The sequence below is a fragment of the Dama dama genome, chromosome 10 (genome assembly GCF_033118175.1).
Source record: "Dama dama isolate Ldn47 chromosome 10, ASM3311817v1, whole genome shotgun sequence".
Taxonomy (NCBI): domain Eukaryota; kingdom Metazoa; phylum Chordata; class Mammalia; order Artiodactyla; family Cervidae; genus Dama; species Dama dama.
Genome location: NC_083690.1, coordinates 29,843,367 through 29,869,613, shown reverse-complemented (window position 1 = coordinate 29,869,613; position 26,247 = coordinate 29,843,367). Strand labels below are relative to the sequence as shown.

The window sequence follows — 26,247 nt, the reverse complement described above, 5'->3', positions numbered from 1 at the left end:
ACGGACAGGCCGGGCAGGCGGCCCGGAGCAGGTGAGGATGCCACAGGCTCCCCTCGGAAGGGCAGCAGCAAAGTGCAACCCAAGGGCTCCCAGCTCGAGGCCAGGCGCTAGACTCAAAGCGTGTTCGGGGGGATCCCAGGGGCCTCTCCCTCTTAGTGCCAGGCTCTATGGTGATCTCTTTACCCACTCCCCACCTCCTCTCCCTGTCTCTCTGTGTGTCTCTATCGCTGTCTCTCTCTCTCATTCTCCATCTCTCTCTGTCTCTCCATCGCTATCTCTCTGTCTCCCTCTCCTCTTTCTGTCTCTCTCATTCTCTGTATCTTTCTCTGTCTCTCTGCCTCTCTCTCTGTCCTTCTGTCTCTGTCTCTCTCTGTCTCTGATGTCCATCTTTCTCTGTCTCTGTCTGTCTCTGTCTCTGTTGTCCGTCTTTCTCTGGTCCTGTCTCTGTCTCTCCATTGCTGTTTCCCTCCTTGTCTGTCTGTCTCCCCTCCTCTCACCCCCGCATCCTCCCAGAACGGCGCCATCATGAACAGAGGCACCGGCCGCTGCCTGGAGGTGGAGAACCGAGGCCTGGCGGGCATTGACCTCACCCTCCGCAGCTGCACGGGGCAGAGGTGGACGATCAAGAACTCCATCAAGTAGTGGGGGGGAGCCGGGCCCCCCGGACAGGGCCTGCCGTCCTCTGGACCAGCCACACTGGGAGAGAAACAGCGAGACACCGGCGGGGGGTGCTCAGTGGAGCTTCTCCAGGGCAGCCCCGGGCCCCCGGTGGAGACTCTGCATCTTCATCAGGCATCCAGCTTCCCGAGGCTCATGCACCCTGGGAAAGGCCCCTGATCCTTCTCTGGGAACCCAGAAGCTATGTCTTCTGCAGCCCGGATGTGGACCTGGTACCAAGGAGCAACACATCACATCTCCTCTTGGTCATCTTCCCACCCGCCGTCAGGACACGACTGGCAGGGGCCCCTCCTTTTTCTCATCTCCCAGCAGCTTCTCCGCAGCCTTCAACGAAGGGGAGGGGCCTGGGCCACATCCTAGCTCCTCCTCCTCCAAGAAGGCAGCGAGGCCCTGGGACTCAGTTTCCCCCAGGCTGCCTCGGCCCAGATGCCCGTTTACAGCCCAAGATCACCGCCCCAAACCTTTCCAGCGGGTGGCCTTGGACTTTGCTGGACTCCCACCCCTGAGATGACGTGGGAGGATGCTTCCCTGGTCACCTGGGCACTACGGTGCCTATGTGCCAGCTCTTCCGCCTGTGTCCTCAAGAGGGAGCCAGAGAGCACACGGCCGGCCTCGGCTGTGAGGGACCCCGGGCTGGAACAGGCTGTTCCGCCCTGCCTGCTCAGGGCGGAGCATCCCCCAGACGCGCCGTGAACTGCCGCAGCGGAGGCAGCAAACAGCCTCCACCTGGGGCTTAAGGACTGCCATCGGCACGGCCCAGGGGGCCAGGACCCTGGAGGGTGCTCATCTTGTGTCTCCCCGCACTCTGCTGGCTGACGGGAGAAGGCAGCTGAGTCCTCTCGGAAGAGTAATAATATTTTTCCGATTGCCCTCTGGTTAGGGTTCACTTATAAATCAGAGTTAATATATGGACGCGTGTGCATGCGTATGAGGGTGTGTGCCTGGTGGGGCGCGTTAGTGCGTGCATGGGGTGTGTGTGTGTGTGTGTGCGCGTGTGTGTGTGTGTGTCTGAGTGCATGGTAGCGCAGACATAGAGTTGTGGCCCTGGACTTGTCGCTTTATTGCCCACCCGGATCAGGTCAAGGATGCGAAGAAGCTTGCCGGAGGTGGGGAGGGGGTGGCCACGGTCATTGGCCGGGAGGACGTGGCTGGGCCTTGCCCGCTGTGCCGCCCCAGATGGAAGGCTGCCCTTCCGCCGGTTCCCATCTGTCTCCCTCATGCTGTCCGGACAAGCCCGGCCCAGAACCAAACTCTGTCCCTGCCCAATTTGGGGTTCACAGTATCTCATCTGGTGGCATCTTACTGGTGAAAGTCCCCCCCCCCCAACTTGTGAAATAAATACATGTGAGCAATTCCCAACTCAGTCTGGCTCGCTTTTTTTTAATTTATTTTTAATTGGAGGACAATTTTTTCATAATGTTACGTTCGTTTCTGCTGTACACAACGTGAATTAGCCGTAAGTATACATATATCCCCTCCGTCTTGAGCCTGCCTCCCACCTTCCCCCATCCCACCCTTATAGGTCATCACAGAGAGGCAAGCTGAGCTCCCTGTGTTACATACCAGCTTCCCACTATCATGGGCTTCTCTGGTGGCTCAGTGGTAAGGAATCCGCCTGCTAGTGCAGGAGACATGGGTTCGATCCCTGGGTCAGGAAGATCCCTTGGAGAAGGAAATAGCAACCCACTCCCAGTATTCTTGCCTGGGAAATCCCATGGACAGAGGAGCCCGGAAGGCTACAGTCCCTGGGGTTGCAAACTAGTCGGACACAACTTAGCGACTAAACAACAGCTAGCTAGCTATTTTATACATGATAATATATTATGTCAATGCTACTGTCTCAATTCATCCCCCCCCCCCCCCTTGCTGTGTCCACAAGTGCGTTCTCTAATCTGCCTCTCTGTTCCTGCTCTGCGGGTAGACTCATTGGTATTTTTCCAACTCCCAGGCCAGGAAGCAGTTCCTGGGACTTGGCAGAGGGCTTCTGGTTGATTAAAGGCAAAGATGGTTCACCCCGTGGGGCTGGGACACAGCCAGCCTACCCTTGCACTCGTCTCCGCCCAAAGCAGGACAGAACTTGACATTTGGCCTCCACTTGCTAACTCCCTGTAGACTCCAGATTAGAGGGTCAGGTAGGTGAGGACAGCTGTGTGGCAGAGGAGGGTTGCAGGTGGCCCAGCTGAGCACCCTGATCTGCCCCTTCCTGCTGCCCACAGCCACTCCATCTCTCGAGACCAGGGAGCCCACGGTGGGAGCAGCTGCCCCTTCTGTTCGTGGAAAAGTGAAATCCGAAAAGACGGGAGGCCTGAAAATGGGGCTGGAAGGAAATGGGCTGAAGTCCCCTCGGCACTGACAGCCCCCAGCCTCTTCCCTCCCAGGAAGCCAAGAAGATCTAGCTTGTTGGGTGTCCCCCGACCCCCAGACATGCATGTCAGTTGCCCTTTGGGGGCCTCTGTGAGAATCGGGGTCCATGAGCACATTGATGGAAAATTTTGCTGTTTGGTGATGAGGAATTCATCAAACCCATTGTCAGGAGACTTCCCTGGGTGTCTGGTGGTTAAGATTCTGTGCTTCCATCGAAGGGGGCACAGGTTCAGTCCCTGGTTGGGGAGCTGAGATCCCACATGCTGCAGGGCAGTCAAAAAATAAGATTTTTTAAATAATAAAAGTTTTAAAAACTTAAATGTCAGAATCTCAGGGTAACTATTAAGCCTGAAGAACCAAGGATCAACAGGTCCCAATGAGGAGTCAAGGGGGTCTTCAGATTATGTTCCAAGGTTGTGCTTTGGCCGGGGTGGGGGTGGGGTGGGGTAGGGGGTCCTGCCCTGACTGAGCCAGCCTCCCCCTACCCGCCATGGGCCTCAAGGTAGAAACTCAAAAAAGGCAAATATTCCATTTTACCATTAGCTGAAATGTTGAGCCTAAATCCTCATGAGGTACCCAAAGAGCCCTCGTGGGATCCTTCATCCTCCAGGAAATGGGCCAGAACGGACTCTGGCCAAAAAAGCACAAGACCTGTTCTGTGTCTCGCAACATCGAAACTCTGGTTCCCCAGTGGAGTCGGAGCCCCCAGCCTCTGACATGATCACTGCGTGTTGGGCTCCTTTGTACTCCCCAAGGCTGCACCTCTAGCCTACGGACACCAGGAAGCGCCCTGGAGTTTTCCAGAGAGAATTCCTTCTTTTTTTCGTTTTTAAAAAATGTATTTATTTTTTTGGCTGTGCCAGATCTTAGTTGTGTCATGGGGGATCTTCAGTCTTTGTTGCAGCACACGGGATCTTTAGTTTCGGCATGTGAACTCTCGGTTGTGGCACATGGGACCTAATTCCCTAATCAGGGATCGAACCTGGGCTCCCTGCATTGGGAGCTGGGAGTCTTAGCCACTGGACCACCAGGGAAGCCCCGAGAATGGCTGCTTTCCTTCGGGGTCACAGGGTAACAGGCAGGATGCTTGGGTTTACTTGTTTACATGGGGGTGGGGAACGAGGGTGCTGGATTAGGACCGTGGGAGCCTCTTAGCCTCCTGGCACCAGTACGCGTGCTCCAAATCCTGGCTCTGCGCCTGGGCTCCAGCGTCCAGGAGGCCTGGGCTGTCCTTTCGTATCAGCACTGGCTCCTCCCAAAGGGCGGAGCCTGAGGCCAGTGTCCAATCAGCGTCCTCTTCACCCCACAGCCTCCCCCATGGACCTGAAGGCTTGGGGGTGGCTGGCCAGTGGCCTAGGCAGAAAAAAGGAATTAACTGTAGCCAGAGGAGGAGGAGAGAAAAGACAAGCAGGGTCCCTGGGGAGCCTTGGGTCTCAGTGCTTTGGGGGAATGCGGAAGTTCCAGAGACCCACATCTCTGCGTGATGGCAGCAGGCTGCAAGCATCAGACCTGAGTTCTGACAACCCCTGTGCATCTCCCTCCATCCACACAGTCCCCTCAGTGGGGACTGCCCACTGTCCTGTCTGGTGGCCAATTCCTTCTCTTTCATTGTTTCCCCTCAATTTATATGGGGAAAAAAGTAACAGAGATGGTATTCCTGATCCAGGCCCAAGCCATCAAAGCTGATGCCTTTGAATGTGTTACTTCTCAAGTGTGTTAGTCGCTTAGTCATGTTCAACTCTTTGCAACCCCATGGACTGTAGCACACCAAACTCCTATGTCCATGGAATTCTCCAGGCAAGAATGCTGGAATGGGTAGCCATTTTCTTCAGGGGAACTTCCTGATCTAGGGATTAAACCCGGGTCTCCTGCATTATAGGCAGAGTCTTTACCATCTGAAGAATTGATGCTTTTGAACTGTGGTGTTGGAGAAGACTCTTGAGAGTCCCTTGGATAGCAAGGAGATCCAGCCAGTCCGTCCTAAAGGAAATCAGTCCTGAATATTCATTGGAAGGACTGATGATGAAGCTGAAACTCCAATACTTTGGCCACCTGATGCGAAGAACTGACTCATTTGAAAAGACCCTGATGCTGGGAAAGATTGAAGGCAGGAGAAGGGGACGACAGAGGATGAGATGGTTGGATGGCGTCATCGACTCAGTGGACATGAGTTTGAGTAAGCTCCGGAAGTTGGTGATGGACAGGGAAGCCTGGCGTGCTGAGGTCCATGGGGCTGCAAAGAGTCGGACACGACTGAGCAACTAAGCTGAACTTACCATCTGAGTCACCAGGTAACTGATTCAGGGGGCTAGAGAAGGAGAAGAAACAGAAAGGACAGAGACACCTCAGTTTGGGCCAGAAGCCACCATCGTTACGCCATGACTCCAAGCCCTTTGACTTGGGTTTCTGAAGCCATGTTTTTTAGCAGATTATTTTTTTCATTAATCCTGAAAAGTAACCCTTTTTCACAAAAGACAAAAGTCAGGTCTGGGCAGAGCAGGCAACTTCCCCAAGGCTGTCCAGTGATCAGTTGTCCCTGATTTGCATGCAATTTCGACTCCTTCCACTTCGCTTTCGAGGGCTGCTCTGAGAGTGGCTGAGTGCCAGCAGCCCAGTGTGGACTGGGGAGGAGCTCAGAGTGCATGAAGAGCCAGGTGGTCCAGGGAGTCTGGAAACTGCCAGGTGGCCAGACTCAGGTTCCGGATCCCCACTCACTGCCAGCATGTCCGCCTCCTGCTTTGATCTGAGCTCCACAAGAGCAGCTGGGCTGGCGGATCACTGGCTCCTTATCCGCTGCCCCTTCCTCTCATCCGGAACACAGATCTCTGAGTCTCTCAGCACTCTGCTTCCTCACTCAGGTAAGTTTCAGAGAGCTCCATAGAGGGACCGGTTATTGTTGTTGTTCAGTCACTAAGTCGTGTCCAAGTCTTTACAACCACATGGACTGCAGCACGCCAGGCTTCCCTGTCCTTCACCATCTCCCAGAGTTTGCTCAGACTCATATCCATCCAGTCGGTGATGTCATCCAACCGTCTCATCCTCTGTCGTCCCCTTTCCCTCCTGCCCTCAATCCTTCCCAGCATCAGAGTCTTTTCCAATGAGCTGACTCTTCGCATCAGGCGGCCAACATATTGGAGCTTCAGCATCAGTCCTTCCAATGAATATTCAGGGTTGATTTCCTTTAGGATTGACTCGTTTGATTGCCTTGCTGTCCAAGGAACTCTCAAAGACTCCTCTCCAGCACCATAATTCGAAAGCATCAATTATTGGGCTCTCAGCCTTCTTTGTGGTCCAGCTCTCACATCAGTACATGACTACTGGGAAAACCATAGCTTTGACTGTATGGACCTTTGTCAGCAAGGTGATGTCTCTGCTTTCTAACATGCTCTCTAGGTTTGTCATAGCTTTTTTGGACCCCAAACTCTGGTTCACTTCAACAAATATATTTGGACACCTATTCTGTGTCCTTTTTAAGACTACTTGGAGGGAGGGAAGAAGAAAGGGAAGGAGGCAAGGAGGGAGGGAGAGAGGAACAGAGGGAGGAAGGAAGAAAGAGAGGGAGGGAGCAAAAGAAGCAGCAGGAGCTCAAAGATACTGAGCAAGTGGAAGGCACCATGATGAATAATGACTGTCATGGTCTTTACCCTTTAAAGCTTATATCTGAAAAAAGAAAACAGATACAAGATATTGGGCCTCGCCACCCCTGGAGCTGGGGCGGTCATGAGACGGGGTCTATGCCTATTGGCATAAATGGGTTCTTGGCATGTTAGCAGATTCCAGTGTTCTTTTCCCAAAGAGGCTCCAGCTGATGGAGGGAGCTTACAAGTGTGGCTCTCACTTCTCTTCATCTGCTGCCTACTGATGAGGGCCCCCAGCCCCGTTCAAGGAAGAGGATGCGAGAAAGCCAGACAGACATCACTGAGGCTGCTGCCGGTTCCAGGACCCCGGAGGCTGTCAGGCTTGCCAGTCAGCATCACCCTTAATAAATGGTTGGGCTTTCTTGTTACTCCAGGGTCAAAATACCATCTAATTCACTCTCCCATTGGATGTCCACCTACCTATCCAGGTAATTACTCAGCATTAGCTTGATAAACTCTAGAGTCAGCTCATCCTAGGGCGGAAAACTCTGACAGTGAACCAAGCAAAGTCTGAGTCTCACTAACCACTTTCCACTGTTCTGAAAACAAGATCAGGTATGAGAGAGGTGTGTGTGTATGCTCAGTCATGTCCGACTCTTTGCAACCCCACGGACCGTAGCCCACCAGGCTCCTCTGTCCATGGAATTTTCCAGGCAAGAACACTGGAACAGGTTGCCATTTCCTCCTCCAGGGGATCTTCCCAGTCCGAGGATTGAACTCACATCTGTTGCACCTCCTGCATTGGCAGGCAGATTCTTTAACACTGAGCCACCTGGGAAGCAAAAACAAGATTCATTCCCCTTTAACCTCTGCCTGGCACCTTAAGTCAGGGCCCGCTTGCAGCTGTCATACTGCCGGTTGTCTCTGAGAGAGAAGCAGCTGGTATTCTCCTGGTGGCAACTTTATCATGGACAGAACTCATCTCTGCCACCTGGTGAAGTAGTTCCCTTTCTTGGCTGGGAGGCCACGTTCCATGGGCCACAGACTGAAACCGCAATAGCACCAAACCCTGTGTTAGACTATATTTTCCCTACCCATACATACCTGTGACAAAGTTTATACATTAGACACAGTGAGAGATCAACAACAATAACTAGTAATAACATAGAACAGGGAAAACGTCCCTGGTGGACCAGTGGTTAAGACTTTGCCTTCCAGTGCAGAGGGTGTGAGTTTGATCCCTGGTTGGGGAGTTAGGATCCCACATGCCTCCTGGCCAAGCAACCAAAACATAAAAACAGAAGCAGTGTTATAACAAATGTCCAGGTTTTTATTAAATGTACAGGCTGCTCTGCTTAAAACTTTCTCGCTAGACTTTTTTGCCCTAAAAAACACACAAAGAAGAGAATGCAACTTCCCCATGCTGGCCCAAGTCACCAAACCAAGCTTCTGGTGCCCAAATTCACGTCTCCAGGTTTCTCTGCATCATTCAAGTCCTGACCTCTCTAATTCAGGATTTCAGATACTTGAGTCTATGTTTGCCTGGACATTTACTCTTATGAGCGAAGCTTAGAAAATGAAGGCTATTTAGCTGCATGGGTGCAGAGTGCCCCCCGAGGCCCCCTTGGACATACGTCCCACCACTCCGATTTTTATACCCACTTCTTGGATGTTCTGTGAAGCGTGTCCCCCATCCAGTGCCAAAGTGGAAACCAGAAAGAAGTTCTGGTTCCCATGTGGACTGAGAATATATCTCCTTTCCACTGTATCACAATTCAGGGGCCCTTAGCCCCCAGAAGCCCAATCCTAATCTACCATTAATTTGCCCAAATAAGTGAGATTCTTAATCTGTCTTGGAACTGTTTCTAGAATTCGTTTCAAGGATGGAATTGTTGCCCTAGCCCCTGGAATGAACCTGCCTTTCTTTCTGGAGCATTTTCCACGAGGTTCTCATCAGTAACCAGCACAGCACTAGGAAGCAGGCAGGGAGCAGAGGAAATTGGTTCTCTGGACCAGCCTGGGTGAGAAAAGGTCAGAAACTTCCGCTTCCCATCCACCCTGCGCTCAGGTGGTCCCCAGCCTGACCCTGACCCTGACTGTGACCCCGAGGGGGTCTCAGTTCTGGTGGCTCTCCCAGTGCCCGTGGCAGTCTCCCAAAGTGCCAGACAGGTCCAGCACTTGACAGCTTCAGGGCAAACGTGCGTGATGCCCTCTCAGTGGAGATGGCATCTCTGCGGAGATGGCAGAGGAAGTAGCCTGCGCTTTCGGTCATCGTGGTGGGAAGTTTGTCATTGTTGCCGTTCTTTGGTTTTGTTCGGGGCTGAAGTTCTGGGGTTTAAAGTTTGCTGCTGAAAAACCTTTCTTATCCCCAAAAGAATTATCCAGAAGGGTGAGGAGGTCTCCCACCGGTAGCTAAATTAGGCAAAGGTGAGCGTGGGCGAGAGTCTCTTTCAAGCACAAAGAGTGTTTGTTTTTGCTTTAGTTTTGCTATTTTTTGTTTGTTTCTACTGCTTTCCCTGGATTTCCACTGCTGCTGGGCTGGTTTCCTCACCAGTCTAGTGCTAACTGCTGATTCTGGGCTGAGGGTTGGGGAGGGGGTGGGATTTGCTGGCAGGACAGGGCCAGCCATGTGCCTGTGAGTGGGGCACGAAAAATGTCATTGTCACCATAACTGTGATGGCCACCTTTATTTAAGCACGTGCTGTGTGCAGGCTGTCAACAAAGGCTTTTTTTTTTTAACTTTAATTTTTAATTGGAGAATGCTTACTTCACAGCATTGTGATGGCTTCTGCCGCACAGCAGCGTGGATCAGCCACAGGTATACACATGTCTACTCTCTCTTGAACCTCCCTCCCCATCCACCCCTCTAGGTTGTCACGGTGCACCGGCGTTGGGTTCCCTGCGTCATCCAGCAAAGACTTTTACAAGCACTGTCTCTCTCTTGATTGTCCCAGCGCCCTCCTGGACAGGATGATTGTTTTCCCTTTACAGGTGAGGACACTAGGGCTCAGAGAGGTCCATTCCCGAAGTCACGGAGTCTGGAAGGAGCAGGTTTGCAATTCAAATTCACTCAAAAGCATGTGTTCCTAACCATTAGGCAACACTACCTGCCCAGCAGCTTTGCTCCAAGGCCTCTCTTTTAACATGAAAGCCTCTAAGAAGAGGAGGAATGATACAAATTAACTTATTTACAAAACAGAAACAGACTCTCAGACTTGGAGAACCAACTTACCCTTGCCGCTGGGACGGGCAGGGGAAAGGGACAGTCAGGGAGTTTGCGATGAACATGTACACACTGCTACGTTTAAACTGGGTAACCAACAAATTCCTTCTGTATAGCACAGGGAACTATATTCCATATCTTATGATAAACCGTAATGGAAAAAAATATAAGAAAGTGTATATGTATATATATATATAACTGAGTCACTTCTCTGTACAGTAGAAATTGACACAGCATTGTAGATCAACTATACGTCAATAAAATAATTTAAAAACAAAAAAGAAAAAAAAAATCTCACCATCCAGAGAGACCCCCTCAAGCTACTGTTTTTTTAAAAACTTTTAATTTTGAACTGGGGTATAACTGATTAACAAACTGTGTTGTGATAGTTTCAGGTGGAGAGTGAAGGGACCCAGCCATACAAATACATGGATCCTTTCCCCATTGCACTCAATGAACATACTTTCCTACCTTTTCCTTGCATATGGGTAGCTATAGCTTCATGGATATCACACACAATGGGGTCACGACACAATGAAATATAATGGGATAAGTTGATATTCCTGTACTTTGGTCTAAAAAGCCAGCTGGACCAATGCGTGCTAGGGGAGATACAGCTTAGCAAGCATCAAGTATAAAACGAAACGGGCTTTATAAAATAGCTGCCTTGGTAGAGGTCAGCAGTCTCCAGAAGAAGTCAATGGGATCTTAGGATCTTAGGAAAATCCAGGAGGAACGGGGGTCCTGCCACCTTGGAGTCCAGTGAAAGGAGGGAAGCCGGGGGAGGATAGAGCCTGGACAGCATGCCTCATTAAGGAAGAAACCAAGTATGTTGAACTTGGAGGAGACAGTCATTTCTTTGAAGACTCAGTGCTATGGGGGTGGGAGGAGGCGAACACCCATGGGAGATGGCTTGGAATTGTTTCTTTTTATGACCTGGAGATTCAGAATGGGGCCAAATGAATGGAAGCCAGGCTACAGCTTTGAGCTCACGGTAGGAATCTGCCTTTTTAACAGAGCCGTCCACCCAAAGCTGGGATCAGGTCTCAGGATCGGGAGCGAGTCTTGTTCTTGGAGAAGTTCAAGCAGAATAGGTGCCCTTTAATGTTACTGCCAGTCCTGCGCTTATGTGACTCCACTGGGGAACCTTCTGATGGCTCCCCATCGCAGCTTCCAGCGCTGGTAAGAAGGTGAGCTGTGTGCTGGTTGACAGAAGAGGGTGTCAGAAGAACGTCTTTTCGTGAAGATACACATGACAGCTGAGAGATCAAAGTTATCCTTGTCACATGTCACTTTTGACGAGAAGAACGCCTTGACAGTTCATAGTTTATTTAACAGGCTGACTCACAGAGAAGAAAATAAAACATCATTTTTTTTTCCAAAAGACATTGCTACATATTTAATGATGGGCCAAGTCAAAATGTTCATTCCTAAGTTTTTGCTTTCAAAAAATGAAATATGCTTATTTTAGGTCTAGCAGTGAAAAGAAGAAATGATCACAGACTCATAGTTTTAAAATTTCTCCATGGGAAGAGGCAAATCTCATGTACAGAAGAATTCCAAATAAATTATGGAGATTCTTCACTCTAAGAAGAGGGAGCCTAACTCCCCACTCCGTATTACTTGTGACATCCTTCCAAAGAACACAGTTTGGAAAGCAGAGTGGGGAGAAAAACTTCACAGTGGAGGAAACTGACCAACACTGCAGTAGGCAGGCGCTCAAGGTCAACGTGAGCAGAACAGATCCTGCTGACCACAGAATGAGAAGGGCACTTTACCTCTCTGGTCTTCACCCAAAAACCCACAACCACAGTCAAATCATTACTTTTCAAAAAAAACTTTAGATGCATAGCACTACAGGAGCATCTGAAAAATACCGGTCCAGCCCTCCTCAGAAACTATCAAGGTCATCCAAAACAAAGATTGTCTGAGGAACTGTCACAGTCAAGAGGCACTTAGGAGACATGAAAACTAAATGTAATGCGATGTCCTGGATGGGCTCCTAGAACAATAAAAAAGACATTGGGTTAAAAAAAAAATTAAGGAAATCCGAATAAATTATGGACTGCAGTGAATAATGATATCAATATCGATTCATTAGTTATAGCAAATATAATAATGTAAGGTGTTAAGAATAGGGGAAACTGTGTGTTTGGGGGTATATTATGAGAATTCTGTACTATCTGTTTCATTTTTCTGTAAATCTAAAACCGTTTTAAAATAAGTCTCCTGCTACTAAAATAAAATTTTAAAAAATGTGTTCCATAACTGGAGTAATCAGGAGTAGAGAAGAGCCTTTGGGAACATTAAACTTTGGGAACATATCAAATGTTGGTTGCAGATTTCTTTGATGTGAACTTTCTAACAAAAAATGTTACGATATTACAATAGGCATCTTCCTTATTTTACAACAGGATCATAATGAATAAGCTTTACGAAACATTCAGTGGCTTCATCACTTCCCAAGACCCTTCTGGATTCCTGATATTCCAGTTACGGAACACTTTTGTCTTAATAGAGTACAGACTTGGGATTGTGGAGGTGGAGGAGGGTGGGCGAGGGATGGATAGGGAGTTTGAGATTAGCAGATACAAGCTATTATATACAGGATGGATAAACAACAAGGTCCTACTGTATAGCCCTGGGAACTATATTCAATATCCTGGGATAAACCATAATGGAAAAGAATATAAAAAAGAATGTATATATGTGTATAACTGACTCTGTTTGCTATACAGCAGAAATTAACACAACACTGAAAATCAATTATACATCAACAAGAAAATGAATTTTAAAAATTTAAAAAGACATGAGCATGGTCTTATCCAATCATCTCAGGCATTGGATGCCAGAGTCTGGGAAGTGACTGTCCATCTGCCCGGGAGATAGCACTGCCACTCTCTTATACTCGGCCACTATTAGCTGTAATAAAGACACAGTGGCCTGGGGATATCCTTCAACAGAGCCATAAAAGTGCAATGATACAGACAGTTTAGTCAATACCATTAACGGCTATTACAAAACAGCCAACTGGGATTTGGGTCTGTGGGAATCTATCGTTCTGCCCCTGTAGGCAGTGAGAGGATGTATTAGAGACTGCCATCTGCCTCCTCAATGTCCCCTCTTCTTCAATAATAGAAGGATTACTGTGTAGAACAAGGTGCCCAGATAGGAAACCACATTTTCCAGTCTCCTTTGAAGACAGAAAATATTCTTTAAAGAGGCCCATTCAAGTTGGAGAGGTACCTTTTGGTCCTCACCCCTTTCTCTGCTGCTCGGAACATGGATGTGATGGCTGGAGCTGCAGCAACCATTTTAAATTAGAAGGTGACTTTGAGGGTACTGTGGCAAAACATAATGGTACCTGGGCTTCTAGTGAAGTCATCATCCTAATCCCAGGTTGCCTACTTAAAGGTTTCTTTACATGAGAGAAAAATAAAGTGAAAAAATAAACCTCCTGTTTAAGTTCAGTTCAGTTGCTCAGTCGTGTCCAACTCTTTGCAACCCCATGGACTGCAGCACGCCAGGCTTCCCTGTCCATCACCAACTCCCAGAGCCTACTCAAACTTATGTCCATCATGTCAGTGATGCCACCAACCATCTCATCCTCTGTCATCCCCTTCTCCTCCTGTCTTCAATCTTCCCCAGCATCAAGGTTTTTTCCAATGAGTCGGTGCGCATCAGGTAGCCAAAGTATTTGAATTTCAACTTCAGCACCAGTCCTTCCAATGAATATTCAGGACTGATTTCCTTTAGGATTGACTGGTTTGATCTCCTTGCAGTCCAAGGGACTCACAAGAGTCTTCTCCAACACCACAGTTCAAAAGCATCAATTCTTTGGTGCTCAGCTTTCTTTATGGGCCAATTCTCACTTCCATACATGACTACTAGAAAAACCATAGCCTTGACTAGACGGACCTTTATTGGCAAAGTAATCTCTCTGCTTTTTAATATGCTGTCTAGGTTGGTCACAGCTTTTCTTCCAAGGAGCAAGTGTTTATGCCACAGTTATTTGGCTTCTTGATATATGAATCCAATCTTTACTAATTTTGAAACAAAATCTCTGCTGATTCAGGAAACCTGATTTAGATTGGTCTAAAATGTCTGGTGCTCAGGCTTCTCTTGGCAGCGGCTCCTCTCGTTGCAGAGCAGGTTCTGAGGTGCGCGAGGCTTCAGTAGCTGTGGCTCATGGGCTCAGCAGTTGCTGCTCCTGGGCCTTGGAGCACAGGCTCCGTAGTTGTGGCTCACGGGCGTAGTTGCTCCTCAGCATGTGGGATCCTCCTGGATCAGAGACCCAGTTCATGTATTTTGCTTTGGCAGGCAGATTCTTTACCACTGAGCAACCAGGGAATCCCCCTGCCTTCACCAATCTTCCTTTCCATTTCTGGGCTGGATGCAGACAACAGTGGGGTCTTAAGGAACAGTGGAACCTTAAAGCGGAAGGACTCTCAGGCCCTGAAGGATTACATGAGACACCCTGTCATTGACCTGAATACTGACATAGGATGGTTTCACTGAGCCATTGCATGTTTAGGTCTATTTGTTACTGCACTTTAGCCTACCCTAGCTGATACAAGATCTTTCATGTACTGTGTTAGTTATTTACTGCTGCATAGGAAACAGTCCTAAAACCTAGTCATATAAGATCATACATCCGTGATCCCACAGCTCCTGTGGCTCAGCTTCTGAAGGCAGTTGAGCTGGTCCCCTGCTTCAGGACCTTCAGGCTTCAATGAAGATGCTGGCTTCTGCTGGAATCATCTCAAAACTCAGCTGATGGACGAGATCCTTCCAAGATCTATGGTTATTGGAAGGATTCAGTTGGACTGACGGCCTCAGCTCTTTGCTAGCCGAGTTCTTTGCCCTGTGGTCATCTTTATAGGAAGTTCATGACCTGGCAGCTTCATCTGGGCAAGCAAGCAAGAGCACCAGAGAGAAAAAGAGTCAGCAAGATGGAAATCACAGTCTGGTGTAGCCCAACCTCAGAAGTGAAAGCTCATCACTTCTGCCATATTCCATTTGATAGAAGCACTCACTAGGTCCGGTCCACCCTCAGGGAGGGGGTACACAGGGCCTGGGTGTCAAGAAGCAGTGATCACCAAAGCTGCCCACCAGGCATATTTAGGCCTCCCAAGAATCCTACTTAAATCCAGTTTACTCAGACTTGGTGAGGGCACTGAAATGAGGAAGCTGAGCCCCAGAGAGGTTCTGTAGCTTGTCCAGGGTACCTGTCCTCAGTGGTAGACAGAGAACGAGCTGTGGGGGGCCAGCACCCGTGTTTGTCTTCCCACGGCCCCAGCCAGGATGCAAGTGTATCAACCCCAGCTGTGAGGCCGCCAGGAAACAGAAATCACTCACCTAGGAAAAGAGCGACTGCCCACCCCCCAGCATAGACTCTGCTTTTATGAGCTTCAGGGTTGGCCCCCAGCCCCAAAGAGCTGCCTGCAGCCTTAGGGGGGAATCATGAGGGTGTGTGTGTGTGTGTGTGTGTGTGTGTGTGAGAGAGAGAGAGAGAGAGAGAGAGAGAAGGAGGAAGGGAGAAGAAAGGAGAGAGGCAGAAAGAGACATATATAAGGAGAAAAAATAGAGAAAGAAACAGGCTCAGATTGACAGGGAGAAATAAGCAGAGTATTAGAAACGGCCACGAGAGAGACATTCCTACAGTAAAGTGACAAAGAGAAGAAGAAAAAACAAAAAGATGGAAGAGAAAGAGTAAGATAAGTAGAGAGTGTGATGGACAGGCAGATATTAAAAAAAAAAAAAATAGGAGACAGCAGGCTGGCCACCTCCGATCTGTCACGGCCCATCCTTTCGGGGAAGGAGAAACGCAGGCGGCTCTCCTGGCACCTGCACGCCCAGCGCCCCCTGGTGGAAATTTGAGCTCCGTTCCTCCGCCGCAGGGACCCCGCGTCCCCCCCCCCACCCCCACCCCCACCTGTTGAAAGGACAGGGAACGGTGGGGTCGGAAGGGACAGAGGATTGTAAGCCGGTTCCGGTTGCGGTGGCTCGGTCTGGCCCGTGGCTCGGTCTGGTGTGAGGTGGTTGCCATGGTTGCCAAGGACGGCGGCGCGCTGTGCAGCGTGGGAGGCGGGGGTTGGTGGGTGGACGTGTGAAAAGATGCGGTCGGGCTCAGAGGCTGTCCTGCCTCCCTGCAGGCGCTCGGAGCACGCGGCTGCACCCCCTGCCGGCGCCTGGCATTGATTTCCACGGCTCCTTTCCTCTGAAATGAGTTAAAGGGAACCAGGGGAAGTTGTGTCCCTTGAGAGATTCCCCGGGGGGTGGGAAGGAGGAGCGAGTCAAGGAGACCAGCATTCTCTGGGACCTTTGTATGCCCTGGCCTCTGGTCTGATAGGTGATACCAGCCTTGGCTGACCTTGTCCCTTCTGGCATTGTAGGGCTTGCCAGGGGCGGTTAACCTTTTCCATGCCACAGACCCTTTCGGCAGTCCATGGAAGTTTACAGACCCCTTCTTAGAATAACGTTTTAGAAATGTGTGAAATAACATACATAGGATTACCAAGAAACCCACTTAGATAGAAATATACAAATGTCATGATATAAAAATTTATACCATTTTATTAATACATTAACTAAGGTACACGACATCACTATAACTTATATACTTATAAAGTTGTATGGGTTTAAGTATTATAAGATTTCTGCAACAACTAATTTGACATGAAACTATCTGTGATTTCTATTGGTGATTGAGGTACAGGTACTTATCACCCACTGTGATTTGTTATCTCCTTTCACAGTTGATTAGCAGTGTTAATTGCTCAGTCATGTCCGACTCTTTGTGACCCCATGGTCTGTAGCCCACCAGGTTCCTCTGTCTGTGGAATTCTCCAGGCAAGAATACTGGAGTAGGTTGCCATTCCCTTCTCCAAGGGATCTTCCTGACCCGGGGATAGAACCCGGGTCTCCTGCATTGCAGGTAGATTCACAATTGAAGGAAATGCTAAATTTCATTTAGAGGTAAAAGAAACCAAGAGCATCATTCTCTTCTTTTTTTTTTTTTATTTTGGTGATATATTTAACAAATTTATTTTTTTTCATTTATTTTTATTAGTTGGAGGCTAATTACTTTACAATATTGTAGTGGATTTTGTCATACATTGATATGAATCAGCCATGGAGTTACATGTATTCCCCATCCCGATCCCCCCCACCCACCTCCCTCTCCACCCGATCTCTCTGGGTCTTCCCAGTGCACCAGCCCCGAGCACTTGTCTCATGCATCCAGCCTGGGCTGGTGATCTGTTTCACTATAGATAATATACATGTTTCGATGCTGTTCTCTCGAAACATCCCACCCTCGCCTTCTCCCACAGAGTCCAAAAGTCTGTTCTGTACATCTGTGTCTCTTTTTCTGTTTTGCATATAGGGTTATCGTTACCATCTTGCTAAATTCCATATATATGTGTTAGTATGCTGTAATGTTCTTTATCTTTCTGGCTTACTTCACTCTGTATAAGGGGCTCCAGTTTCATCCATCTCATTAGAACTGATTCAAATGAATTCTTCTTAATGGCTGAGTAATATTCCATGGTGTATATGTACCACAGCTTTCTTATCCATTCGTCTGCTGATGGGCATCTAGGTTGCTTCCATGTCCTGGCTATTATAAACAGTGCTGCGATGAACATTGGGGTGCACGTGTCTCTTTCAGATCTGGTTTCCTCAGTGTGTATGCCCAGAAGTGGGATTGCTGGGTCATATGGCAGTTCTATTTCCAGTTTTTTAAGGAATCTCCACACTGTTCTCCATAGCGGCTGTACTAGTTTGCATTCCCACCAACAGTGTAAGAGGGTTCCCTTTTCTCCACACCCTCTCCAGCATTTATTGCTTGTAGACTTTTGGATAGCAGCCATCCTGACTGGCGTGTAATGGTACCTCATTGTGGTTTTGATTTGCATTTCTCTGATAATGAGTGATGCATTATTCTCTTCTTATCTGAGTTCACCGGCTCCTGAATCCTACACATGGAGCCCTTGGGAGTCCATGAACCTGAACTTAAGAAGCTGCATAGATAGGGATCTTGTTCATATCTCATCTCACCAAGGCACCACATGGTACAAGACAGGTTTTTTTGGAGTCATAACTCCCAAATAAGTTAAAGGCACGCAGTGTTTCAGTGAATGGACCCCCTGGTCACTGATAATAAAGTAGCAGTGTACACCTAAGGGAAAAAATGGCAACCAGAATGTCTTATGTGCCAATACCATGCAGAAGCCTTTATCTCAATCTGCCCACCCCAAGCTCTGTCACCAGTCCAGATAATCTGACAATATCCCAGCTGATTTCCTGGGTCATCATGGCCAGCCCCCAGTCCCAGGTCCCTAGAGGATGCAGGCCAGAAGGGGGTCTCTCAGCCACTGCAAGAGGGTCTCAGCCTAGAATTTGTTCTGGTAACTGACCCTCCCCTATTCTTTGCTCCCAGCCTTCTGGGTTCAAAATCCCATTTCGCCACACACTGGACCCCAGAGGCTGGCATATGTCACCCGATTCGATGACAACTTTCAGCACGTTGGCCTTTGTCCCCGGGGTGCTTATTCGTGTCCAACTCTTTGCGACCCCGTGAACTGCAGCCTGCCAGGCTCCTCTGTCCGTGGAATTCCCCAGGCAAGAATACTGGAGCGAATTGCCACTTCCTATTCCAGGGGACCTTCCTGACCCAAGAATCGAACCCGGGTCACCTGCATTGTAGGCAGATTCTTTACCACTGAGCCCCCTGGGAAGCCCCTGGATGTGAGAGCCCATCTCCCCAAGATGGTGAAGCAAACACTGCAGCAGTGCCATCTAGTGGACAAGAGAGGAAGTGTCACAGTTCTCGGATGAGACTCGAATTGGTCCCTGAGCTTCAGCGGCCAGAAAATGCTGACCTAGTCCACCTTCCCAGTCTCTTCAGCTCCACTAAACTTCAGAAAAAGTCCTTCCTGACTCTAAGCCCCTGACCTCCCTTTTCTTTTTCAGCCTCCAGATCACTACTGACATCATGGATGGTTTCAGCTCTGATAATCAGAGGCACCTTCTGGGCACAAAGGGGCCATCTCTGTGGTCACCTTATCCTACCCCCAGGCTTCTTCTGTATCATCAGTCCCTTCACTGATTCTGGGTCCCCACAAAGGTGCCTGCAGAGACTTCTGGGCTTCCTACAGACCTCACCGAGGCCATGGGGAAGAAGCCTTATCTCCCTTGCTGGGCTGGGGGCTGATTCCATGGTGCTCTGGCCACATGTTGGGCTTTCCTGGTGGCTCAGTGGTAAAAAGTTCACTTGCCAATGCAGGAGACTGAGGTTTGATCCCTGGGTGGGGAAGATCCCCCAGAGAAGGGAATGGTTAACCACTCCAGTATTCTTGCCAGGACGATCCCATGGACAGAGGAGCCTGGTGGGCTACAGTCCGTGAGGTCACATAGTCAGATACAACTGAGCACATTGTCACTGGCCACGTGCTGATCCAGGGCATCCTGTGGGTAGTCTGTTCCCCAGGAAATTCCCCACGAAATTCTAAAGCCCTGTCTTCTTTGGCTTCTTCCTATTCTTCCTCCATCGCCAAATCTCCCCAGCACAACTCCATACTTGAAAGAGAAAGGGGGCTGCTGTCCCTCCGGGGTGGGGAAAGGGGAGCAGACAGGACCTCCGTGTACCAGAAACCACATGAAAGGCTAAATTCAGACCACCCAGCTTTGCCCTTGCTTTGTGAAGGGAGGCTGTTGGAGCCTAGGAATCCTCTTCTCTGTCAACAAAGCCTACAACTGTGAGCTTCCTATCGACCCAGAAAAGTATAATTTGAAATACAGAACTAAATGAGGATGTGTCTGTCCCGGGCTGCACTAACCTCGCTTTGAAGCAATGACCCCTCTTATTTAATATGTGAGGGAGAGACCGGCGCAAGCAAGAATTAGGGGTTACTGAGAATGAAAACACAGTGGTTTATTATCTAAGAAAATGTGAGCCCTGGTTAAGTGCAACTTTGCATGTGTGTCCATTTGGGGACGGTGGGGGGACAGGGAAAGGAGTTCAAAGTGTTTATTAAATTCTCAAAATATCAAACTGCCAAAAAGTTAAGAGCTTCTGTTTTAAGGCATCTATCTGGCTGGTCTTGAAGGTGTACTTTGCCCCACACGTTTGTAAAGGCTGTTACAGTTTTGATTTATAAAAATTAATTATAATTACCTTCTTGCACATTGGAGCCCCCCAGCATCTCTTCGTGGTGCTCAAGGCAGCATTATCCCCTCCCCCCAGCTTTACAGGTGAGAGAGCCAAAGCACTAATTTCCTCATTCTGGTCCAGCAAGTAGGGCCGTTGGCTAACTTCAGAAAAGGCATCAGAACTTAGAACATCAGACCGGGAAGTACCTTGGGGGATATCTCGGCCAATCATTTTTGTTTTTGGAGGAGAAAATGAAGTTCCATAAAAGAAAGGGACCTGTGTCCCTACCCTGTCACGGCCAGTGACCAGAGAGACTGGCAGCCTCATAAATGGATCAGTCCTGGAAATGGGACGCAGAGAAACAGAAACTCTAGCATCCTGGAAACAGAAGACCTTCTTGACAGTTTCTGTACCTGGAAACGTTGTTGCCAGCCGTAGTTGGCAAGATCAAGGTTGGAAGGGGATTAAAAATAGCATTAAATACATAAAAAAAAAAAACAGCTAATAAAAGTTTTGTAAGGAATCTTGTCTCAAAACAAGTCAAAGTCCTTGGCATTAAAGATAGTCTTGCAGATAATCCTTTTCCTGAATCACTATCTTTAATGGCTCGGTAAATGCCAACGGCATCATGATCTGCTAAGGCAAATTTTCCTACAAGTGTTATATAATGCAGAGCAAACTCTTCCCCCCCCCCTTTAAAAAAAGTTTTTGTAACAGTCCCTGGGGCTTCCCAGGTGATGCCAGTGGTAAAGAATCCACCTGCCAATGCAGGCGATGCAAAAGACGAGGGTTCGATTCCTGGGTTGGGAAGATGCCTTGCAGTAGGAAGTAGCAACCCGCTGTAGCATTCTTGCCTGGGAAATCTCACGGACAGATGCGCCATGGGGCAGAAAAGAGTGGGACACGACTGAGCACAACAGTCTGTGCTGGTCTGAAAGTCAGTGTTTCTTCTATGGCACTCCTCTTTCCTCTCTCTTCCTTCCTACCTCTCTTCTTTCTCCCATCTCCTTCTTCTTATCCTTCTTGTTACTTTTTCCCTACAGGCCACTGCTCAAGGTTGTGATCCCGTGGGTGGCTTTTCATGACTGCAGCGTGGAGGTTCATGTCGCTGACTTGGTCTTGTCCTGGAGCTTGTAACCGAACACAGGCTTCTTGTCCCTGATGCCTAGTCCTTCCAACGAGGGCCACAAGGTGGCGCACTGCCTTGATCTTGAATGCTTTTTTTCCCACCGGGGCTAAACGGAGTTGTCTACAGTACTACAGGTTAAAAAAAAGATTTAAAATATTTGGGGTAGGCATGAAACCGAGTTATTTCAAAATTTCCTTTGGAGAAGGCTTGTGCCTCCGGCTTGGTCTAACAGGGCCATTGGTAGAGCCCATTGCTGCCCCTGGGGTGCTATTATTAATAACAATTCCTATTCCTGGGCCTTACCCCAGCCCTACTGCGGAGAATCCCCGGCACACAGGCCCAAGAAACTGCTTTTATCAAGTTCCCCAGAGATTCCTAGGGGCTTCCCAAGTGGCGCTAGAAGTAAAGAACCCACCTGCCCACTCCAGTATTCTTGCCTGTTTCCTATACAAGAAACCTCGGGAGCAAGCTGGTGAGAGTCAATCACAGACAGCATTGTGGGTTGCCACGGTTCTGGTGGTGCCTGAATGTGTGTGCAAGGTTGGGCGGAGGGGAGGGGGGGGGGTGGAGACAGTGGGTGGAGTGGGGGAGACAATAGGGTGGGGGGTGGGGAACCCGGAGCAGGCATTTCCTCCAGGCTCCATTTCAGCCCCTCAGGCAATCGGCCTGGATACCAGGATTTGAGCCCTGGTCTCTAAATGCACCACTTGGTCTGACCAGCCCGGTGGCTTCAGAGGGCGTGTCCCGGACACCTGGGGCTCGGGCTCCCATCAGTTTGATGAATGGAGTTCTGGCAGCAGGTCAGAGAGCTTATTGGAGTGCCTCCGCGGCTTTCCCCTTAGCCGGCCGCCTACTTCCTGGGTGACCACAAGACAGCTCTTTTCTCTTCAAGTGCTTTGTATAAACCTGATCGGCCTCACCTTCACCCCATAGAACAGTGTGTCGGGAACCCCCAGATCGCCCTTGAGTTCGATAACTCACAAGATGGGCTCTCAGAATCCAGAAGACGATTGTCCCCCCCCCCCCCCCATCCCCAACCACCAATGAAAAGACACAGATGGAAATCAGCAACAGAAAGAACGCCCAGAGGGCAGAGACCCGGAGAGATCAGGCCAGGGTCAGGGTTCACCTTAGCCGGGAGGCTGGCCTAAACACGGCCCAGGGCACAAGCGTGCACCAGCCTGGTGCCAGGCAGTGCGTGTGGCTGTGTACACACACAGGCGTGAGGGCACAGGGTCGCACTCTGCGAGGCTGGCGGCAACAGAGGTGGGCCGAAGGTCCTCTTTCTTCCCTTTTGCCTGCGGTATTGTTAATTCCTGCTGTGATACCTGCTGCCTCCGTCCATCTTGTTCGTTTTTTAAATTTTTCAGATTTTTTGTAAAGGATATGTGTTATTATTTAATAAAGACAAAAATCTTTCACAGCGCAGGGTCCCAGGGAGTGCAACCCCGCGACAGCAGCCAATAGGAGCAGGGCCAGCGGCCGCTCAGTGATGGGCTGGGGGTCAGGGGTGCGTGCGGAGCGGAAAGGCAGAACTGCCGGCTGCGGGCGGCAGGGAGCACTGCTGGCCGCTAGAGGGCGCCGGCGGCCGCCGCGGGAAGCTGCTCGGAGCAGCCGGATCCCAGGGGGCGGCGGGAACGCCCCGCTCCCTGCAGTGTGGTCCTCCCGGCCCACCGCCCCACCCTGGCTTCCCACCAGCCCTCGCGCTCTGGGCCACCCTGGCCGACCCGGCCCGGCCCCTCCTGAGGTCGCAGTAGGCGGGCGGTGGGCCCCGACTCGTTCAGGCTGGCGCACCTCCCCCGTGCAGCCCTCCTAGTCACACTCCGGACCTCTCTTTTGAGGTTGATCCCAGGGGCTCCTTCCTGGGGGCGGTCGGGCCATCTGCCTGATTCTGTGCCCAGCCATGGGTTCACACCTTTAGGGATGACACCTGGCAGAATTGGGCACCCGTGGCTCACAGGACGGCTCAGAGAGTTAATTGCATCCCCCGACGTGCCCACGCTGCTGGTGTGGGCAGAAATCTGTGCCAGTAGACACGGAGGGCCCCTGCCAGCCCCAGTCTGCCTTCCATCCTCCAGCTGCTCACTGTCATAGAAGAACGGAGCAACCTCTTGGGCCAGTGTCCTTAACTCCCGCCTAAGAAGGTAAAGAAAGGATGCTGGCTAAGAACCCCTTCTGCCACAGAAATACCTGGAAGTCCACCCACCAGCTCTTAGAGAGGCCTGCTGTGTCCCCATGGGCAGGTACCCCCCTTCCCTCTCCCCCCTGCAGTCGTTGTCTTTGTGTACCTCAGACCCCATCTGTAAAGTCTTAATTTTAGTATATGATTTTCTAGGGCACTGGGGGGGGGGGAAATCTCTATGAGGGCAAGCTTTGAATAAAGGCCATATAGGAAGAAAGGGAAGGAAGAAAGAAGCAAGCAAGGGAGAGAGAAAGAGGAAGCCTTGTGCCAGAAGCCCCGGCTTTGGGGACTTCGTGCCGGGACCTTGGGGACAGAATGGTGAATCTGGCAGTTCACCTTGGTGCCAACAAGTGCCTCATCCTCCCAGTGCCTCTCCACTGCCTTCTCGGAACTTCTAGAGGCAGCCTTGGTGGAGGAGCCAGCAGAGTGACCCTCCCAGCCTGGTCTCTGCCACGGATTCCCCAACCCTCCCTTCTCTGGGCCTCAGTTTCCCCGACATGCCAAAAAGTTTCTGCTGATTTCTAAGTCCCTTTCTGCTGACATTTCAGGCGTTCAAATGGTCCATGTTCTCGGCTTCCCCTGGTTCAGATGAAAACTTCCCGGGGAGCTTTAAACTCTTATGGCCTGGGCACTCCCCACCTCTTCCCACCCCCAACCCCCCGTCGCCTTTCTGATGTAACTGGTCTGCGGTGGAGGGCAGCATCTGTACTTTTTCAGAGTTCCCCAGATGCTTTGAATGTGCAGCCAGGGCCGGGAAACCTCTGGCAACTAATTCCTGCCAAGAAATGTCTGCATTCTCATAGGAGACTCATCTGAAATCACTGTGGACAGTGACTATAGTCATGAAATTAGAAGATGCTTGCTCTTGGAAGGAAAGCTATGACAAACCTAGACAGTGTATTAAAAAGCAAAGACATCACTTTACCCACAAAGTATAGTCAAAGCTATGGTCTTTTCAGTAATCATGTACAGTTGTGAGAGTTGGACCATAAAGAGGGCAGAACGCTGAAGAAAGAATTGATGCTTTGAAACATGGTGCTGGAGAAGACTGTTGAAGAGTCCCTTAGACTGCAAGGAGATCAAACCAGTTAGTCCTAAAGGAAATCAAGCGTGAATACTCTTTGGAAGGACTAAGGCTGAAGCTGAAGCTCCAATACCTTGGCCACCTGATGCAAAGAACCGACTCATTGGAAAAGATCCTGATTCTGGGAAAGACTGAAGGCAGAAGGAGAAGAGGGTGACAGAGGATGAGATGGTTGGATGGTATCACTGATTCAATGGACATGAACTTGGGTAAAATCCAGGAGATGGTGAAGGGCAGGGAGGGAGGCCTGGCCTGATGCAGTCTATGGGGTCGGACATGACTTAGTGACTCAACAACAACAAGGAGACTCCTGGAAACAGAAAAGTCTCCACTCCACTCAGCCATAGTGGTGGAATAACAGGCATCGTCACGACAGGGAGCAGCCCCCCTGAAAGGCTCGAGCCTGTTGAACCTCCAAAAGCTTTGGGTGGACAGCGGGCAGGACAGCAGTTTGACTATGCCATCCTACTGGCTTCGAGTCTTCAGGATCTATCATAAGAAATCAGCCGTTAGGTCCTAGTTTCTGTTTCCCCTGATGAGTTCAAGGAGAGAATAGTCAATGTTTCTAGGGTGCAGAGTTTCTGGCTCCCTGAAAAGTTGTAGGAAATAGTGGCTAGTAGGGGACGCTTATTGTGTCAGAGAGGTGCCTCTGTGCTGTAAGCTGGCTGAGGAGTCTCTACCAGTTGTAGCGTGGCAGAGTTGTCATGGCCCGGAAGGTAGAATGTGAGTTGATTTCATCTGTTGTATTTCTTTATTCAATCTCACTGGTTCTGTGATTATTAGAAACTTCCCTTTAAACTCTTTGGTTTTCAGTGCTGTATTTTTCCACTTTTTCATCTTCATGATTATTTGAATGGAAATGGGGAGAAGGAAAATGCAGCATTATCTTTTAACCATGCTTATAACTTCTTGAGTGGCTTTGACACCTGGGGTTGCAAAGAGTCGGACACGACTAAGCGACTAACACACTTGAGAAGGAACACAGCAATGAAGTAAAGAAAAACATGGAGAAAACGGCCGTGACAAGAAACTGGAAGGTGGTTCCCTGTGAATGGCTGTCTTTCTTTGCTTCGTGGAATGGCGAACCGGAGGCTTGTCAGGCAGGGCCAGGTCCAATCTCTATGGGCGTCTGTATCTCACAGTTGAGCTAAAATATATTTGAAAACTAAGGAACAGCCACATAAAGCCAGAAGACATTCCAATGATCAAGTTGTGCTGTGAGGTCTCAAATTTTTATATCCGCTCTTCCTAAAGGTTTCTGTCCTGACAGGTGAGTGTAGGGACTTCCCTGGCGGTCTAAGTGGTTGAGAGTCACTCTGTTCAACGCAGGGGACACGGGTTCAATCCCTGGTCTGGGAACTAGTATCCCACATGCCACAGGGCAGCTGAGCCCCTGGGCCATGACTACTGAGCCCATACATCTAGAGCCCGTGCTCCACAATGAGAGAAACCACTGCAGTGAGAAACCCAGGCACCAGAACTAGAGAAAGTGTGTGAGCCACAGTGAAGACCGAGAGCAGCCAAAAATAAATTAATTAGTTAATAACAGCCAAAAATGCCTTTAAAAAAAAGTAGGTGTAAAATGATTCTCAGGGTCTTTAATATGCAGTTGTAGTGACAATGCTTGGGAAATGGCTCAGCGCTTACACTCTCGTAAAAATTCTGAAGTCTCCCAACTGGCGGAGAGACGAAGACAGGGACAGCAGTCTTGCCAAAATGACTCAAACAAAGAAGTTTCACTCTTTTATTTTTACCTCTGGGAAGAGAGTCCAAAGCATGTTTTCTTGTGAAATCCAAGCAAGGGAAATTCGCTCCCATGCGATGGAGATTTGATTTTCTACTTCTCGGGCAAG

General features: G+C 49.5%; 1 protein-coding gene across 1 annotated transcript in view; it reads left to right on the top strand.

The window, feature by feature from the left end:
- The window catches only part of GALNT17 (polypeptide N-acetylgalactosaminyltransferase 17), a 413,795-nt gene extending 411,807 nt beyond the window's left edge, over positions 1 to 1,988 (top strand). The window contains exon 11 of the mRNA XM_061154024.1: positions 514 to 1,988. Coding sequence (XP_061010007.1) covers positions 514 to 642 — 129 coding nt within the window. The 3' untranslated portion in view covers positions 643 to 1,988. The remainder of the gene's footprint in view (positions 1 to 513) is intronic.
- The last annotated feature ends 24,259 nt before the right edge of the window (positions 1,989 to 26,247 follow it).